The sequence below is a fragment of the Perca flavescens genome, chromosome 3 (assembly GCF_004354835.1).
Source record: "Perca flavescens isolate YP-PL-M2 chromosome 3, PFLA_1.0, whole genome shotgun sequence".
Lineage (NCBI taxonomy): Eukaryota > Metazoa > Chordata > Actinopteri > Perciformes > Percidae > Perca > Perca flavescens.
In genome coordinates this window covers 33,669,878-33,690,229 of record NC_041333.1, presented here as the reverse complement: position 1 = coordinate 33,690,229, position 20,352 = coordinate 33,669,878, and the positions used below count along the sequence as shown (strand labels likewise).

At 40.3% G+C, this 20,352-nt stretch overlaps 1 protein-coding gene across 1 annotated transcript; it reads right to left on the bottom strand.

Annotated features, from left to right (window-relative positions):
• Nucleotides 1-1,454: 1,454 nt before the first annotated feature.
• Nucleotides 1,455-19,476, bottom strand: kcnk6 (potassium channel, subfamily K, member 6). Its single transcript, XM_028573366.1, is given in 4 exon segments — nt 1,455-3,100; nt 13,473-13,590; nt 13,592-13,866; nt 18,989-19,476. Coding segments are annotated over 4 exon segments (945 nt in total). The 5' UTR covers nt 19,305-19,476; the 3' UTR covers nt 1,455-2,864.
• Between the last annotated feature and the right edge of the window lie 876 nt (nt 19,477-20,352).

Below are 20,352 nucleotides of genomic sequence, written 5' to 3'. Positions count from 1 at the left end.
ATCTGATAGGGGCGCACAATTCAGAAAATGTCACGATACGATATTGATTTTTAGGCTCACGATTCGATTCAAAATCGATTCTCTATTTTAAAAAAACAAATAGTATGTAAATGTAGTTACTTGTCCCATGTGACTGCAGTAGACATACAATAAAAAAAAAAATACATTTTTGGAATTCTATGAATCGATTTTGAGTCGGAGCTTGAATCGCGATTTGAATAGGAATCTTTTTTTTTTTTTTTGTTTTTTGCACACCCCTACCATCGGATGCCGTTTGTGTATTTTCATTCCTGACCCTGAAGAAAAGCTGCAGTAGTGGATTTAGAGAATTATGAAAGTGCAAGAGCATTACAATTTGTAACAGACTGAAACTCTCCAACCAGAGAGGTTTCTCCTCCTCCAGGCCAACACGCTACCTTGTTAAAGACTTCACGATCACACCTGCTTCAGAAACTTACAAATAAGATGTAAATTTAAGCACTCGAAGACTATCCAGGATGTCAGTAAGTTATTGGTGACAAATCTGAACAAAATACTTTTAATCTAGCACTCTTATTCCAGCCAGAGGTCTAATAGACGAGGACTACACATATACTGTACCTTTGTGACCGGTAACGCGTGGATTCTTGGAGACAGCTTCGCCTACAGTCACTCCACTCTAGAAATGAGAAAGCAATCACTTTGTCTCATCAGCTTTTTTCTCCCGTCATTCTTGAAAGCCCTACTTTAATGCTCTCAAGACACTTGAGCCAAATATCCACGTCATACTATACATACCTCATTTCATAAAGGGACTTGGAAATTGACCCAGTGTTGGATTCTGCTCTCAGAGCACGTAGCCTCTAACAAAACAAGGGAACCTTTTCTTGCTGGGCTTTACGTATGGACAGTTTCAAGTTCCTAATGTCTTTAACCCTCCTGTTGTCCTCGGGTCAAAATTTGACCCATTTTCAAAAGGTTTGTGTCAAAAATTTGTGTTTCTTTCAACCAAAGAAAAAAGAAAGAACATGGATATTCCATACAAGTAAAATAAATGATCACTCCACTACTTGCATTGAGCTTTCCATTGTTTTATTCAATTGTATATCTTTAAAAAAAAAAAAAAATCAAAGAACGTTGAAAAGAAATGACATTTTTTGGGGAAAAAACATCAATAAAAGCGCAGAAAAAAAAGACAAACATTGAAAAAAGGGTGAAAAAAAAAAAAAAAAAAAAAAAAAGGACCAAAATGTTTTAAAAAAAAAAAAATCCCCAGAAAAACAAAAAGTTGCACGGATGACGGTAAGACGACACAAGGGTTAAAACACATAGCGGTACGTCTGTCACACCGCTCGACAGACACTTCAAACTGCACAGGTCACCCACATTTCAAGTTTATGGTACAAACCTATCTCATAGAAGTAGAGGATGACATGCATTATGAGAACAAACTAATGTACAGGAAGAAAAAAAAATAATATATTTTTCATTTATTGTTGTCCAACGTAAATAAATGTTGAACTGGTATTAAACTACAAACATATACAACCAACATGGACAGAGACAACTTATTTTACAGTATCAGGATATAATTAGCCTCTTATACAATTACAACTTTGATAGTAAAATACTAAAGTGCATTTCAAGTGTTTGTGACATGTAAAAATCACACAGAACAATAACATTTTGGAAATGAAATCACTTTTTATTTACCGCCAATTTTTTCTTTTTCTTTTCCTCCATTATCCCTCTATTCCAACCCTTTAAACCTATTTATTACTGCTCTGGAGCTTTTTACAGCCTGTGCTCTGGAGATGTAGTAACATACATGTAGACACAAGGGGGCAGCACCATAAAAGGAGGACAGCTCATGTCCTGAGGCAAACCGTGCTGCTCTGTGGTTTCTGTACATAGATATATGTATGTATGTATAGATCTATGGTTTCTGTACTCTTCAAGGCTGACTAGACTGATGCAGAAAAGTCAGTACTTTCACACAGGAAATCTGACTGAACACGTTGCAGTAAACATCCCCAGTGTTTTAAATGCTCAGCGTAGTTCGACATTTGACCTTTATTTGAGGAAGTGATCTAAAGCTTTTTTCAGTTTCACATGTCGTTTCACTGCAGTAGTTGTTAAGTCATGCTTACGTGGTTGCATTCAAGTGGTGCAAAAGTGAGTGGAGGTCAAGCCTGTCTCTAAAAATAGGATTGGACGGTCTGGTCAACGGTTTACAGGAGGTTTGGCCATGATGTTTGTGCATATGTGAAATATAAAGTGAAGGAGCTGAACTATGCACCCAAATACTGTAAAGCGGAAGAGCTGGACAATGCACCCAAATTAAAAACAAAATTCAGTTGAAAGTTGGCAAGTGCTTCCTCGATTGTGTTAGGCACAATTAATTATAATTAAAATAACAGTTTTTTTTTTTTTTTTTCAGTCCTAAAGAAGCAACCAAGACCGGTGACACATAAAGCAACATGACAGAAATGCACGCAAGACAAAAGTGATCTAAAAACCAACCGAGTATCAAAAGTTTTTGCATCGAGCCCTTCACGGGTTATCCCGAGGCTGTAAACAAACGCGGCTGTATCGATATCGGTTATGGCATCATTTAGCCCAGGCGGGTTGCTGTAGTCAAGGTAGCGTAGTCCTTTCGTATGTGCAGAAAGCGGTGTGTAGTAACCACTTATTGCCGGTCCTCTCACAAAAGGCTGAATCTTTAAACTCATCTCAATTCCTCATTACGCCTCTGGATGCGTTCAACAAAGAGACTTACAAAAAAAGAAACAAATTAAGAGAAGAATTCAGATCCAGCCCACTAGTGTGAGCGCCAGAGGTAGAGCTGCTTCTTCTCCCCCCCCCACCCCCTCCTCTCCCACAGCTCAGCCTGAGTTGATGGTGTTGTAAGTGGGCTGGGATCCTGGCTTCAGGTGCTTGCTGGCCCTTTTCTCTGTCTGGCACGGGGGCGCCTGATCCTCCACGATGGGCTCCCGGTCGTCCAGGTCCGACTCGTCACAGTGTGGCAGCTGCAGGAAGGTGGTCAGGCCGTGCAGGTCGGCCATTTTGTGGAAGGTGCGCAGCAGGAGGTACATCATCATCAGGCCCAGGAACAGGTAGACTAGGGGGGAGGGAGAAGAGAGACAAATGTCACAGGAGATCATTTATTTAACAGAACAATGTGCAAATGTATTCTCGCAAAATAAAGTCTTTACCTGAAGCTGACTGTTGTGACTTTAACTTTCTACCGTTTCTGAGAAAATGGTATGCATCAGAAGGTTTGCTTCATATGGAATAAGACTGCTCCACCATCCATCCCATAAAATGAGAAATGTGGCTGCTGGATGTGATGGCACACACCTCAAACTCAAATAGCTAAACATCAACCAGAAAGTTTTATAAGATCTGGCATTCGATGTTGGAGCGGACCTAAATCATGGGGCGGATACATTCTATTTTTCACTTTCGATAATAATGCGAGATAGGATATTTGTGCTGCATGCAGGGCTGAGCCATTTGGGAAAAAAAAAAAATCTAATTGCGATTTTTCTGCCAGATATTATGATTACGATTCAATTCAATTTAGCTAAAGTTCAATATTCATTGTGTAACATGAAAATAGATATTTATCGCCTGCAATAAGCATTTTTCCTTTTAATAAGCGGGGAACATTAAACAGACAAACCGAATATTATGACAAAAGCTATAGTTCTAATAATTAAACAACATTTTGAATAACAAATCTCAGTACTTTTCTGTAAACTGACATTTCTAATATGCCTCAGTTCAACAGCAGCATTTACATATTGTACATGTTGCACCTTCTACGATCACCACGTTAAATAAAGTAATACAAAATAAATAAATAAATCCACTGAAAATTGGACATTTCTGTAAACAGTCTGTGATATGTAACATTATTCCAGCATTCATCTTATGAAAAAAAAAACAGTAAATGTAATAATAAATAGAGGAATAAAAAAAATGTTCAACCAAACACCAAACATTCAACTAAATATTCACATTCGATTAATCATGGTCTTCACAATTAGTGAATCCATTCTTTCAAATCTCGATTAATTGTTCAGCCCTAGCTGCATTCATGGAGTAGTTATAAAAATAAAGTGCCCCTCTAGTTTAGTGTAAATGTGTGGTATTTCCTTTACGTGCAACAAAGAGCCGTCCATTCACACCCAGCAGTGATGTGAAGGTTTCAGCTTAGTGCCTTTTCATGTGACTTAAACAGAATTATGAACAAATGTAAAATACTATTCTTTATAAATGGCTGTTTTATTGTAACGATCATAGAGAAAAGACAGAGGAAACTACCATGTTATCAGGCCAAACTCTAAATCCGATCTAACTGTAAATCTACTAGTGTACTGCCATTTGCATTCAACAGTCCGCTCCATTCCTGACTGCTTTAACTCGGAAAACGTGGCTAGTAAAGGGTCAAGGAATTAATGTCAAAGTCTGGCATACACTGGGCCGTGGACTGAGAAAACTATTTTAGTAAATCCATTTCACCAAAAAGTAGGACAAAAGTGCCCTCAAGTGGGTGGGCATAGGTGAAAACTAAATCTGCTCAACATTTGTTATTTCTGCTCTGGTTGTTTGCCTTGAAAAAGAAAAGCCATGTGGGTTTCTTCTGTCACATGGAAGCACTGAACTGCCCCACATAACCACAGGTCCTGGACAATGGTCTCGCACTATGCCAGGAGGCCAACTCGGTATAGGATTACAGAGGCCTCAGCTCCACAACTGTACACTTACTGTGGGAAGTGTGCAGTAAGTGGTGCAGTGGAAATCCCAGGGGGAAATATAAAGTCAGCTTTATTCCTAGATGCTTTCCTATCTGCAGGTTTCGGGAAGCCACATTTAGGAATTGAACGACAAAAACCTTAATTAAACCTACCTGGAATTAGATTTAAAGAAGAACAGATAAGAACAATAGCTCCTTATTAACACTTTTAATGAATAGCTGTACTAGAGTCAACTGTTTGATCCTGCCAGCTTTCAATCTTCTAATGTTAAACAGCATCGGGGGGGCGAACACAATGAGTCAAAGGACTTTGACTGTCCAAACTCTAAATATTCTAAATATTTGCTCTTCAGCAACACCAGAAATTCTTTGCTCTCAGGGGAAAAGCCTTGAAAATAGCAGTTTTGAACGTTGCAGATTCAATAACATTTTTGGGGCCTTTGCGTTGCATAACTTCAAAATCAGAATCTTTTATAGGGCGACAAGTAAGACAAATAATAATAATAATAATAATAATAATTTTAATAATAAGAAATTTAGAGTTTCATTGCTAAATAAGATCTGAAACCTCCACTGCCTCCTCACAAAAGGATGGATTGTAAAATTATAATGATAATGTTAATGATGAAAATGTTAAAAACCACTGGCCCTCATTTAGATATACTACTACAGCAGGGAATGTGTATTTACAAGAACACATTTACATATGATCAGTTTCAGTTTCAGATTCTGGGGAAACCCCAGCAGTTCCGGGAAACCTCTTGCAGCCGGTCCCTAAATCCTTTTCCTCAGAAACCTGCAGGGACTGCGTGGGTTAATCTGACTCGACCTACATCATCACTGTAGAATACTGCCTGATGAGGAAACACGTGTCAACTACTGGGGCTCCTTCCAAACTGAGGTCAAGGGATTAGCCGAGGACCAGACTGATCTCATGAAGTGGTCTATGTATGACACGCCAATTTGTATGCCATTATTGGCATGTTATCAAGATGCATACTCGCTTTTTAGCGTGTTTATCAACGCCGTTTTGCCTCCATTGACTTACATTACGTTTGTATCCCGCGTTTGCTAAACCCAGCTGGTTCTTCTTTCTCTAAACCCAACCCGCGTGATAACACATAGCCTCGCGATAACACGCCACGTGGCTTTAGAAAGTGGCATGTACGTTTACGCTGGGATGTTGCAGACTGCCGTCCGCTGTATACGGCGTAGACATACACGCGGATAGCTCAGAATGCGTACAGATAACTTGGCTTTAAGAAAGTGGCGTGTATGTTTACGCAAAGTCATGATATCCCGTTGCGAGGACAGGACACACAGTATAAAAGACAGCAATTCGACTGTGTCCACCTGGGTCCCTCTACCATAAAAATCTAATCTAGGGTAGACCATTTTCTGGAAAAGTAGTAACGAGTGCTATTCATTCATTGTAATGCATCCCGTGATTGTGTGGCGAAAAACTCTACGTATTACAATCCTGTTTTCTTTCCCAGATTGTGGGCCTGTAAAGCCGTTTTAGATTCCAGTTTTTTTTTGTGATTAACTATTTTTTATTTTTCAACATACAAAACATACAACATGCAACATGAACACATTTGGGTTTCTTTCAAGCGGATTGCTAAAAAAAAATAAATAAAAAAAAATAAAATGACACCGATGGTTCCATAGAAATGCTCTTCGAGATTAATAAGTTCAATATAATTTTGGGTGTTTTATTCAATTTCATAGCATTTGGAGGGAAAAAATGAAATGGTTTCAAAACGGTATTCTGACTTAAAGTTTGAAACATACCAATCTGGGATTCTCTCAACATATGTTCCTCTAATTTGAACTTTTAGTCAAAATAATTCATAATGTCAGCTTTTTTTAATTGAAACAATAGGTATAATTTCATATAACTGAGGTTTATTGGTCATGAGAGCCAAAAAAAAAAAAAAAAAAAGTGCAAAACTAATAAGTTGGTATTAATGGTGAATCTGGTGGGGAAGAAAAAAAAAAGTGCAGAAACAAACAAAAGCTTTGAAAAAAGCAACAGAAACTTAAAAAAAATAAAAAAATAAAAATAATAGAGTGTTGGAAAAAGGGACTAAAAAAGGGTTGATTTCCGGGATTTTTATCCGGGGAAGACAACACAAGGGTTAAAGACCGAGCCAAGAGGAGGTGCTGAAGTACTGTTTTCTCTCAGACCACTTGAATTGCAATATGCTGAAAGGTTATTCTGGAAGTTTTGCCCAACGGCGCAGGAAAAACCCAAACTGCCCATACCAGCTTTAAAGTCAACAGGGGCGAGAAAGTGTCTATCAACACTCAGTCAAACTAAATGTACATGTCCCAAATGGCCACAAAAACCAAATGTTAATCACATACAACGGTTTCTATAGTAAAACAAGCAGTTGGTCAAAGTATTGTGGGGGAATGAACAAAACTGAACACAAAAATATGTGAAATGCAGAACTCATTTCCTTAATTTCGGCAGACCACATTCACCTCAACAGGTTGTTCTGAGCATTTAGTGTCAGATGTTATTTACTGTAGAGCTCTCTGACTGAGACCACAGATGGAAAAAAACAACAGCATGGCTGCATTTGGACAAAAAAAAAAAAAAAAAAAAAAAAAAAAACGAAGGTCATTCCAACCGTGATTCAATTACAGAAAAAAAAACACCCGCACAGAAGCTGAGTAACAAGAGCACGCCTATGAAAACAACATCCATCATGTGACGGTAAGGATTATATTTTCCTGTCCATACGGTCAAGCCAACACACTTCTGAAAGAGGCTTTGTACCAAAACTATCAAAATACAGGTGCAATGTTCTTTCAAATACCACAACACATGTATTCTGTAACTTGCTCCTAAACAACATGTTTAAGACAAATGCCAGGATGCTGACATTAGTCAAACTAAAAAGATAAATCAGCAACTACTGAATAATAAGAGCTTCCATGTATGTATGTATGTATGTATGTATGTATGTATGTATGTATGTGTGTGTGTGTGTGTGTGTGTGTGTGTGTGTGTGTGTGTGTGTGTGGTGGGGGGGGGGGGGGGTTGAATGTGCTGAGTTTAAGAATAGGTAATATTTGTTGTACTCACAATTATGGTTGTAGGATGTGCAATATCTGGTAGGGCACTGGTGCAATATTTTTTAATTCGATATGGTATTGTGCAGTTGTGCATTGTGCAATACAAGTTATTGACCCAGCATGATTTAATAGGAAATGTGCAATCTGGGTAAAATTAAGTGCAATATGAGGGGGGAGGATGACCTTTCTCTTTCTTCTGCGAGTGTGGGGGAAGGTGTGTGTGTGTGTGTGTGTGTGTGTGTGTGTGTGTGTGTGTGTGTGTGTGTGTGTGTGTGTGTGTGTGTGTGTGTGTGTGTGTGGATTATCAGCTGCTTTTCTTTGTTCTATATCGTTTGAAACTGAATCTCCTTGAGTTTTGGACAGTTAGTTGAACAAAAGCAGACATCTGAACACATGAACTTGGTCACTTTGGCTATTTTTACACTTTACTTTTGACACTTTATAGTCGCAGATTATCAGATTAAATCAACAATGGAAATAACCGTTAGCTGCAGCCGTACAGTAGTTGATTTCACATATTTTGAGATATTTCAGTCTGGACCAATGTGAAGGAGCGACCAACTTACAGCAACTAACAGTCCGACAGAGCCACCCGTAGAGCCAGTGCTGTTGCATGGACTCTAAAATTCATAAAAAAAAAAAAAAAAAAAAAAAAAGAGCCACAAATGCTTCCGGATAATTTCCCTGCTGTTCCATGAAATTCTCTGTAAAGTCGGATAAACTTAAAATAAGCGACACAGAAGAGTGTGCTCCAAATTTCCAGACCGCTAACAGATAGCTCGGAGAGCAGTTTCATTTGTGAGGAACCCACTTCTCAACCCCTGACCTGCTACCAAGAAAGGAGAAGAACTGAAAGGTGCTACTTCTCACATCAAAGGGGAGAATGGAGACTGCCTAGGTCAGATTCTCCCTTCAGAGCAGGGTGACAAAACAATCATCCTGGAAATAGGACTTTTTAAAACCTTTTTAAATTCTCTCAAGACATACTTTAAAAAATAAATAAATTAAAAAAAAAAAAAAAAAAAAAAAAAGAGTTCTTCCTTTTTTCTTTTTCTTTAAATTTTTTTATTCATCAGCATAATATAATCTGCACTGACCAGTCATAACCCTGCCAACGTTTTCCATGTCATGCTATGAAGTCCTATTAAGTCCTTTTCAGGACATTGCATCTCGCCTGCTTTACTTGCGTAACAACAAAAAGCTTTTGTTTCTGCAGCAGAGACGTGTTCTCCGTGCCTCTGCAGGCCACCACACTTCCGACAGATCTTCTGGTGTACCTGCTCTCATCTCTCATCTACAGCTCCGCAGACATGTAGCTGCTAGCTGCTCTGTGTCAAAACCACACCAGACTCAACGTGAGCCCTGTTAGTTTTCATATAGTGCATTGCCAGACCTTCCCCCACACCGCTGCGGAGGAGGGTCTGACTACTCCACACAGCATTCCGGGATGGGAGGAAAACATGCTCTGGTTTGGTTTTCTTTAAACCAATCACAATCGTCTTGGGCGGTGCTAAGCCCTGCAGAGATCTGAGGAGCAGTTAACCATAGTCCTCATAAATCCACCGGAGTTTAAAATTACAACCCATAAAAAGCAGAAGGTAACGGACACCCGGCCGAAATGGGGGACATCCGGCCGAATTTCCGGCGGCACCGGAGCAATCCCGGAAGTGGAACGTCGTGGATATACACTAGTTTTCATATTAACATAGCCAAAAGCGCAGTGGGTTTAATATTCTTAGACATCATTGAAGTGAAATAACAACATGGGTAACACTTTACTTGAAGGTATCTACATAAGAGTGGCATGACACATGAACCCTAATTCTAACCCTAACCCTGACCATAACTTGTCATGACAACAACCGAATGACACTAAAAAAAGCGTAATGTCATAAACGTTTATGACTTGTTTATAAACGTTTATGAGGTTCATGACCGGGTCATGTAACACTTATGTAGATACCTTAAAAGTAAAGTGTAACCAAATTATGTTAGGATGTTTGAGAGTGTAGAAACACTGTGGGTGTAAAAATTCATGCTTATCAAAATGAGGATTAGGAGATTCGATTTATATTGCTAAACTCTCTCTGAATAAATAATCATTCCTACAGGACGAAACGGTGGCTGCCAACTTTTCCACCTCGGCCAGGTTCAAACAAACTGCAATATCTAGCCGGTTTTTATCATTTTCATGCAGAAAAGTCACTTATTGCACCACAATAGGTAAAGTTGCTTATCTGCAGTTTTATTTTAGGTTACAGATGGTTCCGTTTAGTTACAGGCTTGATCTGAATACGGTTTGTTTTTATTGCTAAACTCTAACCACAGTCTGCATTACAAACAGTCACCTGAGCTAAACCGTTCACATCACCTGCAAGAACTCATTCTAAGCAACACAGCTCTTCACACGTCTCAAAACAGGCTTAGTGTAGCATAACACTTCTAAAATCCGCACACAACACACACCGTCACTCAGAACACACTAAAAACAATAGCATCAAACACCAATACAGAAATTAGAAAACACTAATCTTTACGGTTTTCTTTAAAGAAAATAGTGAAATTCTTTCACATGACATTTTTTTTAACCAGTTTTTTTTTTTAGGTAAACAAGAAGGAATGAAGATCAGCAGTTTGCTTCAATAGATATTACTGAAAAAAAAAGTTACAAACTAAAAAAAAGGTACATAATAGTAACAAAACAAAAAAAATGTGGGGCTAATCCTGCCTCTCTCCAGCATCAGGCCACGAGTTTTCATCAACATCACATGGGATGTCCTCTCTTGCCATGCACCTGGGGAAGAACCTTCTGGAATGTCTTATCCATCTGTGGCAGTCCTCTGGACTCCTATCCCCACATCTGGCACTCATAGCCTCCAATAGCAGGGTTTCCTTTAGGATTTTTTTTTTAGCACTGGGGGCAGGTCTGTCCGAACAACAACACCCCCTGGTGGCAGAAATTTTGCCATGGTGGGCCGCCACTACTGAATCATACATAGAGGAAACACTGAATAGCGACATTTGGTTAAGTGGGTGTTGATCATACACTTTCCACCTCCAGGCAGAGAATTACTGTTATCATTTACTGTAAGCATGCAATTCTCACCCGTTTGTGGAAAATTTTACATTACAGATGCAACTGTAGATCTTTGCAGATTGGGTTGCACCCTCAACCCTGCCTCTCTTAATGATTCAATTCAATGATTCACAACACGGTCTGTAAGTGTAGCCCTGTTTTCATGGGGAATTACAGCTTTTTGTCTTCTTCTAGGTCTTCCTCCACGGGCCAGCACTCTTCCTGACACTCTTTTCCCTCCGGCAACCTGTCTTCCTTGGTCCATTTCAGGAGAAAGTCTTACATACAGTGTGTATGTGTTCACTAACAAGTCTAAAACAAAACACCGGCTTAGTCTTTCAACTGAAATTGCAATCAGCAGTGTTTGAAATGCAAAAGGCTGAAATCCATTCTGTTTTTAATGTGTGGTTAACTTTTTTGACAGCAGTGTGCTGTAAATCCAGTGTTGTGCAGGTTGTGGTTACAGCCATGGGATAAGGGTGTAGACTTTTGAAATTGGCAGTAATGAAATGCGAACTAGAGTTTGGTCCACATGAACTGCTGCTGTGCAGACTGTGGTTAGAGTTTTGCACATGTGGCTCCATTTAGCAATTGAAAAAAACAACAACAACCTGAATTGCTTATCTGCCGTTTTATTTTAGGTTACAGATGGTTCAGTTTCGTTACAGGCTTCTTGTAAACGAGTAAAAGTTATGTTTACGTTCGATGTTGCTCACCAAAATGCATTGCTTTCATCCCTGAGGCCTAACAAGCGTTCTCATGAAGCAGCGGCAAAACTGACATGCGAGGCCAGCGGCACGTCAACAGAAGGTGCCGGGGATCAAACAAAGAACCCTGTGATCAATAGACGGCCCACAGCCGCCCTAGTAGATCTGATTTAACAGCTGATTATTCATTATCAGAATGATGCAGCATCAGGCTAGATGACCAAAATAATTGACAGACGTTTGGATGTAACCAGACCAACCAAAGAGGAGCACGCCAGGACTGATCGTACGCTTCACCTGCAGCTATATACACTGTGTATTACATACGATATCAGACCTCAACGGTTTGTTTTCACAACACTTTATAATTATTATAATTTCTAATTCAATTCCAAGGGTGTACTGTATCATACTTAGCAAGGCAGTGGAAGTGAGTAACGTCTGGCATCTGTCAGTATTTTACAACACGTCTATGATAAATTCCACAGGCGAGTAACAATTAATTTGCACCGCAACTAAAACATATATAAAACTAATTTGTTTGCTGAGTGAACAGGTGCTGATATGTCAAACATTGTGGCCCGAATCACGATGAGACCACACCTTCTTATCAAATATCCTGCAGACGGCCCGGCCTCAAAAAAAGTGGAAGTGTGTGAGCTTGTTACTGTGCGACTGTTGAAACATTCAGACTAACCTTAGAACGAGTTAAACATCAGACGTGACAAAAACAAAAAGTACCTGAAGCAGAATATCTGTTTGCTTAACAAAAGGATGCAGGACACTTGTATGATCAGAAAAACTGGTTGCAGTTTTTGTAAACAAGTTTAAAATACATAAAAAAAGACACAATAGACACTAGTAAAAAGACAAGTATCAGGATACTGATACTGAAACGTGGATGTTCTACTTAAAAAAATTGGGAGACGGATCTAGAGTGAATTTTCTCATTATCCATATGCCTTAGACATGCATGATATTCACTGGTCTAAAGTCAGACTTTCTAGGATTAAAGCTGACATAGACCCCACATGTGATCGATGTGGGCAGGCTCCCACCACTCTGCTGCCCATGTTGTGGACGTGTCCAAGACTTTACATGTTCTGGCTTAATATCTTTGAGACCTTCTCTGGGGTATTTGGAAAGTTAGTAGAGCCGTCCCCATTTATTGCATTGTTTGGTGTGGCCCTGGAAAACACTCCTCTTTATTAAAAGGGAAATTAACATGTTGGCCTTCTGTTCTGTTCTGGCTAGGAGACTGGTACTGTTTGAATGGACACATAGCCACTGGATAAGGGAAGTCATGTGCCGTCTTAAGTTGGAGAAAATTAGACATACAGTCAAAGGGTCTACTGGGAAATTTTTAAATATCTGGCAGCCCTTCTTGACTTTTGTCGAGGTAATGGAAGCAGACAACATGGTAATGTAAAAAAAAAAAAAAAAAGTATGCATCTTGTATTCTTTACTTTAACTTCATGCTATTTATTTTTTCCTTGCGGACATCTGGTTATGTATAGTGTCTTTATGTTTATGTCTGGTATTGGGGGGGTGGGGGGTTTGGTTATAAGAGTGACAACAAATAAAAAAAAAACCTTGACCAAAAAAATGTGGATGTTCTGCGCTTTATATATGTGCAGATTTTTTTTTTAGTGTGTAGGATACAATTTGTAGGCAAGGATGGCCCTGCAGCACCACAATACTTTATTTTAGAATGGTTTGACACATATTTTGCCTTTAACAAATACCCCCCCTGCAATTTGGATATTGCACTAGTCCATATTGCGATTTCGATAAAATTGTGCAGCCCTACTGGACAAACGCATTACTGATCTACGAGGGACGTAATAACAACGGCACTCACCCATGACGGTGACCTGGTACAGCTGCCTGTACTTCTGCCCAGGCTGCGTCCCCGGAACAAAATCTCCCAGTCCGATGGTGCACAGCGAGATGAAGCAGAAGTAGATGCCATCCAAAAAGCGACCAGGACAACTCCACTGAGCTGAACACGGCCGCCGGCACCACGAAGAAGCACACCACCACCACAAGCAGCAGCAACAGGAAGTGGACAACCGTGGCCGGCCGAGGCTCCATGCCCGACCGCTGAAGGAGCCTGACGGGAACGAGGACCAGAGGACACATGATCCTCTGGACGCAGGCGGTGAGCACCAGCATGGTGAAAGGGACTCCTATCAAGGCATAGAGGATGGAGAAAGCTTTCCCAGTGTCAGACAGCGGAGTGGATTGACCATACCCTGGAGATAAAAAGAAAGAGGGCAGATATGTTGTTGCATTTGTATGTACATTTAGAATATTTCTTCTTAACCCTTGTGTTGTCCTCCAGGGTCAAAATTAACACTTTTTTTTTAGACACCGTTTTTAAATTTATGCCGCTTTTTGGCATTTTCTTTCCCCATTACCACCAGTAGAACCAACTAATTAACCCTAGTTTTTACACCTTTTTTCGTAATTCATGGTTAATAAGCATCAGTTAATAGGCATTTCAGCCTTTAATGGAAAAGGACAGCCAGATATGAAATAGGCATTTCAGCCTTTAATGGAAAAGGACAGCCAGATATGAAAGTGGAGAGAGAGGGGGTAGACATGCAGGAAGATCGTCCAGGTCGGACTCGAACCCTTGACCTTCTGCGTCGAGGCATACACCTCTATATATGTGCCCCTGCTCTACCAACTGAGCTAACCTGGCCACAATTATCTAATTTTTTTAATTAGTTAATTAATTTTTTTGCCGATGTTTGCAGCTCTGTGGAGAAAATATTCACTTCAATTAACTTTATAATAGAGTGCTGATCTGACTGAGCCCGACCCGAACCTCATTTCTAAACCTCTGTCTGGACCCGGCCTGGCCCGTCCAGTCCCGCTCGGGTATCCGCACTCTACTTTATCAGTCCGTTAGGAACTTCCTTTGTGCAGAACATCAGTGCTTGTATAATTCATATACCCAACAACACCAGTTTTCATCACACATTTCACGCAGTTTGCGTGTGCAGTTCACATACTCAGCAACACAACCACCACATAACAGCAGTCAGAAGTTAAAAACTTCCAAACAATACATGAACAATAGGCAATTAAAACATTAAAAGAATGTTAATAAAATAATTCCTCATAGGTCTTTACAATGACCCAATGAATGAACCAAGCTTAAAAGATTTTTGACCAATAGTAGAATTATGGAGCATCTCTTGCATGCGCACGAGCATGGGGGCAGAGAAAAAGAAGACTGCTAGCTAGCAAACATGGATGTAAACAATGCAAGCTTTAAAATATTCAAAAATAAAACCAGCTTTTCAAAGGTTTTATAAAAAAGGAAGAAAATGCATTGACTCCCAGACTGAAGAGGCACAAAACAACTATGAACGACGCAGACATGTCTCTTTGTGGTCGTTTTGCGTCTCACCTGCCACCCGTGATATGATCAGAGAGGTTGTGAACAAACTCAGTTTCACCAAAAAATGAAAGCAGGCAAAATGTTAAAACTAACTTTCCAATCTATTCATAGTAAACTTCCACAATCTGATTTCGCAGAACTCTATGGTTCCTCTTTGTGTAGTTGTGCACACAATTATTTCATACAATGAGGAGTTATAAAAACAACAAAGGACATTCTGTGCGTTTGTTCACTTCTGGTTTAGTCTATATCCACGACGTTCCACTTCCCGGGATTGCTCAGTTACAGACGGAAATTAATTTAGGTCGGATGTCCAGTACCTTGCGCTGTCTTTGTGTTGACATTTTAAAAAAGGGATATACGCCCCGTTAGTTGAAATAGGGCTCATCACGGTCTCCCCTAGCTGTAGATAGGTGGGCCAACACATTTTGCGCATGCATTGTTTTAATCCGGTGCAACACCGGCAGCGCCGCCGCTAGTTAGCTTAGCGTAGTGAATGGAATCCTATGTTGCCGGTTAGCATGTTGTGAGTAAAAGTGAGCCAACAAAAGACAAAAAAAAAAAAAAAAAACGAATTACTTGCACTGAGACAAAAAATGAGACAAAAAATGCGTTGGCCCACCTATCTACAGCCAGGGTAGACCAGGATAAAAACTATTTCAACAAACGGTGGCGTATTCCTTTAAACTCCGGTGGATTTCTGAGGATGGTTAACTGCTCCTCAGATCTCTGCAGGGTAAATCCAGACAGCTAGCTAGACTATCTGTCCAATCAGAGTTTTCTGTTGCACTACTAAAAACAACTTTTGAACGTACACATGTTCCAGCAAAACAAGTTCCTTCCCGAGGCGATTTTGCAGAAGCACCGTGGCTCCATACGGCGCTTAGCACCGCCCAAGACGAATGTGATCGGTTTAAAGAAATGCCAATAAACCAAAAAACGTTTTTCTCCCATCCCGGAATTCTGTGGAGGAAGGTCTGGCAATGAGAGACTACTTCTGTTTTTGCCTCCAGATAAAAAAATTAAAAAAAAGTCAAGATAATGAACTGGTGGTTTGTTCACAACCTGCATGATCATCTGACTGCTTGTGTTGGCAACCAAACATATAAAGATAACATTTAAGGAAGTGTCACATACGTAAAAACACATGCAGTATTGTGAAAGAAGTTCCTTTATCCCACACAGCAGAGCAAACAAACTGCTCCTGGAAACAAAGGAGATTTCTGTTCTGCTCCATACATTTGACTTTGCATGTGCCATGTGAGCAGCAGTGTGGAATGTGACTGTTTTTATTTTCATATTAGTTTGCTTAAATAGCACAGAAGCTTGCAATGAAGCCCCCAGGAGCATATCTGTGTGATGTTACAGCGATGATTTTACTGCAGTATTCCGGTAGTGAGTCCTGGTAGCGTTGACACTGGCAGTGCCTGTCAAAACTTCTGTCAATTCACAAACTTCATAAGCTAGGGTTTCCCCCAGAAAAGTTGTTTAGCCCGGCGGCAAGTGTCTTTTTTTCGTCACAGACTGATGGCAGCATTAATGTAAAGCCCGAAAACTTCTGTGACAACATAATCATGGACGGAATCGCAAAATTGAGAATTTAAAAAAGCTAAACCCAGATTCCATAGGGCCACATTTTAAGTCAGTGCTAAAGCTAACTGGAGATTTGAAAATGACTATGTCTTAGTTTCTAACCGAGCCGCCCCACTGTAATTGTCTTAACATACATAAAAAAACAAATAATTAAACAGTGGCTTAGTCCGGGTGGGGGGAAACTTAGGCATGGTGGGCCACCAAGTTTGCTATACACTGGGGGAAACCCTGTAAGCCAATTGCAGGCCATGTCTTTTCAGGTTTTGAATACTGACCATTAAAATGATACCAAATACAAAGTCCAATACACTTTCTTCTAACATGAAAAACTAACCTATTTTCTTCCCTCTAAACATAAAATGTAATTTGCACCATGGTCTGAATTGGCCATATTATTTTTTTCCCTTTGACTTCAATTTAGTTTCAAATCCAAAATCCTTAATTTTATGTTAATAATAAAATTCTTACAGATTTTTCTTTTCATTTTCATTTCCTTCCGCTTTCTTTGTGTTGGAATTTTAAATCCAGTGGATTTCTGAGGACTATGGTTAACTGCTCCTCAGATCTCTGCAGGGTAAATCCAGACAGCTAGCTAGACTATCTGTCCAATCAGAGACTATTTTGCAGCAGCTCTGTGCAGAGTTTAGCACCACCCATGGCGAATCTGATTGGTTTAAAGAAATGCCAATAAACCAGAGCACGTTTTTCTCCCATCCCAGAATGCTGTGTGGACTAGCCAGACTCTCCCCCCCCCCCCCCCATAATATCCTGACAGGAAATGCATAAAATCAAGGGCACAGGGTATCAGGTCATTGTGACTTTTGAGATGAAAAATAAAGCCATTGATGCAATTTGTCAAAACATCAACTATTCCATTGCCTGGACCACACCCATCTTCGAACTAGGCCTTCGGTCTGACCTCAACTACACGCCTGTAAAGTTTTATCACTGCATCTTGTGTGTGGAGAAAATCTCTCCACAGACAGACATATAAACATCTGGCAAAGTACTCAAATCCACTTCTGTGGTAGTTCCCGCTACACTAGGTGTCTCCAGGAACATATTTTGCAATAATGACACACACAAGCACAGACACACAGATTCACAAGGTGAAAAACAACACCGCTGTCTCAGCTGGTTATGATGTGGGTGTATAATACGTGGTTGTGCAAGTGTGTGAATAGTACAGGGACACCACAAAGTTCCTGGTGTAGATGAACTGGCTGGTGCCACAAAAACCTCTGTATGAAAACCCAGCTGCACTGTTTACTTCCTGTAACATTCAGCTCAGGTGTCTATATACAGTGGGTGTTCAGACCACAGTGTCACGTAAAATATAACTGAATCAGACTGTGCAGTTTTCTGGCAACTGGCTAACTGTCAGTGGACTTACTATCGTCACATTTATCTGCCTTCTGCCTTATAATTCCACAATAAAAGTCCCATTTTAGGCATTTAATCACATTATGTATATTTGAATGTTGAGAGAACTGTTTTTGCTGCTCTTATTTTACATATTTTCAGTAACTTTTGTGTGCGTGTGTGTGTGTGTGTGTGTGTGTGTGTGTGTGTGTGTGTGTGTGTGTGTTTAAGAGCTGCACTAAGGCAAATTCCTAGCCACGGTGTTGACATGGCATTATAGTACTGAACAGAACTGAATAAAACAACTGGACATTCTCTCAGATCAAGGGAAATAACTCGTATGCTAAAAAGAGTTTCCCACATTTGAGCAAACAGGAAATGATGTGTTTATTTATTAAGTACTGAGGAAACCTATTTCACCTCTGGGGGCTGTGTGTGGTTCTCTGTTAGGAGGATAGGTTTGTATTTTGATCTCTTAACTGACTAAAAGCTGAAAGTCACTCACAGAGCTGAAACTTGACCCGTCACATCAACGACACGTGGCAAAATAAAGTTATTACCAGTAAGGCCTATATTAGACTTTTGTGGCGTTTTATCTCCAAAAAATAAAGTCCTTATAGGCATCGATTGACTCCCTGACGAAGGCTTGTTATGACCAAGCCATAAATAAAGGCTTTGTATTTTTCTAAAAGAGAGAGCCTTGGAGTTTCCGTTTTGGTTTCTACATTATGATTGATGATTATGATGAGCACCTCAAGCTAACTTTTTGAGTCCTGGAAGCGCTCCGCTACAGACATTTGATAAGTCCTTATAGGCATATTGGGACTGGTGGTGCTTTTGTTTTGTTAATAATTCATGGAGTTAGGTCATCTTTATGTGTATACTGGGGACATCTTCATGGAATTTAAAAAAAGGTATAGGTTATTTTCAGTTAGTTTCAGTCACGTCCTGGGTAAGGAAAAAAAAAAAAAAAAAAACTTTGGTCGCTAACAACTTTTGCCTGAACTCACCGACGGTGGTGACCAGAGTGTTGGCGAAGAACATGGAGGATGTGAGGTCCCAGTTGGAGGTAACGGAGCTGTTTCCGAGCACGGAGACGCCGTACTTGTTGGCCGTCAGCACTTTGACCAGGAAGAGTTCGAGCGACGTGGAGTTGACGCAGCTCTGGTTCAGAAACTCTTGCTTCAGGGCTTCCATGTCTTGTCGCAGCTTGTCCTCCACCGGCCGCTCGATGCTGGAGAACATCAGGGCTCCGAACAGCAGGTAGATGACATAGAACAGCACGAAGCCTGTAAGCAGCAGCCACGACCTGCCTACAGAATTCATGGCTTGTTTCACTCCGGGATTAACATCAGCCGGAGCGGTTCTAAACACGGGGCTTCCCTCTCTCTGCCTGTCTGTGTGACTGCTCTCCTTTCTTTCTTTTTGCGCTCTCTCTGTGTGTGTGAGAACTGTGTTTTTGGGGGCTGTCCTAATTGAACTTGAACCCCTCCTTTTCAACGCATCCTCCTCCCACAGTAAGAGACATCACAGCAGGGTGTGTTCAACTCGGAAGGGAAGTGGATCCTGGATCCTGGATCCTGGAAAAGTCTCTCCTACAGGGATCGCAAGCTTCTGTCGACCAAGATTGTTGGGTTATTGCACTTTTAATCTAGTCTTTTCTCAATTATAAATCCGAGGCAAAACTTTAATAAAGTTGTGACTTCTTTGACAGAACTTGCCCCTGTTTTAAAGTCATTTTCAATCCCACTGAAATGAAAAATAACCCTCTTCTGCCGCTCAATAAAGAAGATTTCTTTAACATATTCCCCAAATTCTAAATTATTATTGCGTTTTTTTTGGGGCCAGAGATATAACCAGGAAGAGACGTAGCCTACTGTATCTCCTTGCTTGTCTTGTAAGACCCATTGTTATTATCAGGTTATTTTACCAAAATATGAATCTACTTTAAAATGTATTTTATATTTCAATTAAGCTCTTATTTCCTCAGCATCATCCAAAACAACAAGGGAGATGTGTCACTTCCGGCTGCCATGTTTGTTTAGTTCAACTGTAACAGATATGTGGTGTGTGTGTGGTAAATTAGTGCATATATCTGTGTATCTGTATGTTGTAATACTACGATTACTGCTTTTAGCCCTTACAGGAGTTTTCAGGTTTTCTCCTCCATGTTTTGTGATCCAGATGTGGCCCACACCCTTTCTGTGATGTGGTCCTCATCTGGCTCTGTCGTGTCTTGGCCGAGTTCTGTGCTGGCCACAAGCTGGTTGAGTCATGATTCTGCACAGTATCTGGGCCTGAAGGGAGTGGAAGATGTGGGCTGCAGTCACATGCTGTCTGTGTTCCTTGTAAATCCACGTCTGTATATTCTGAA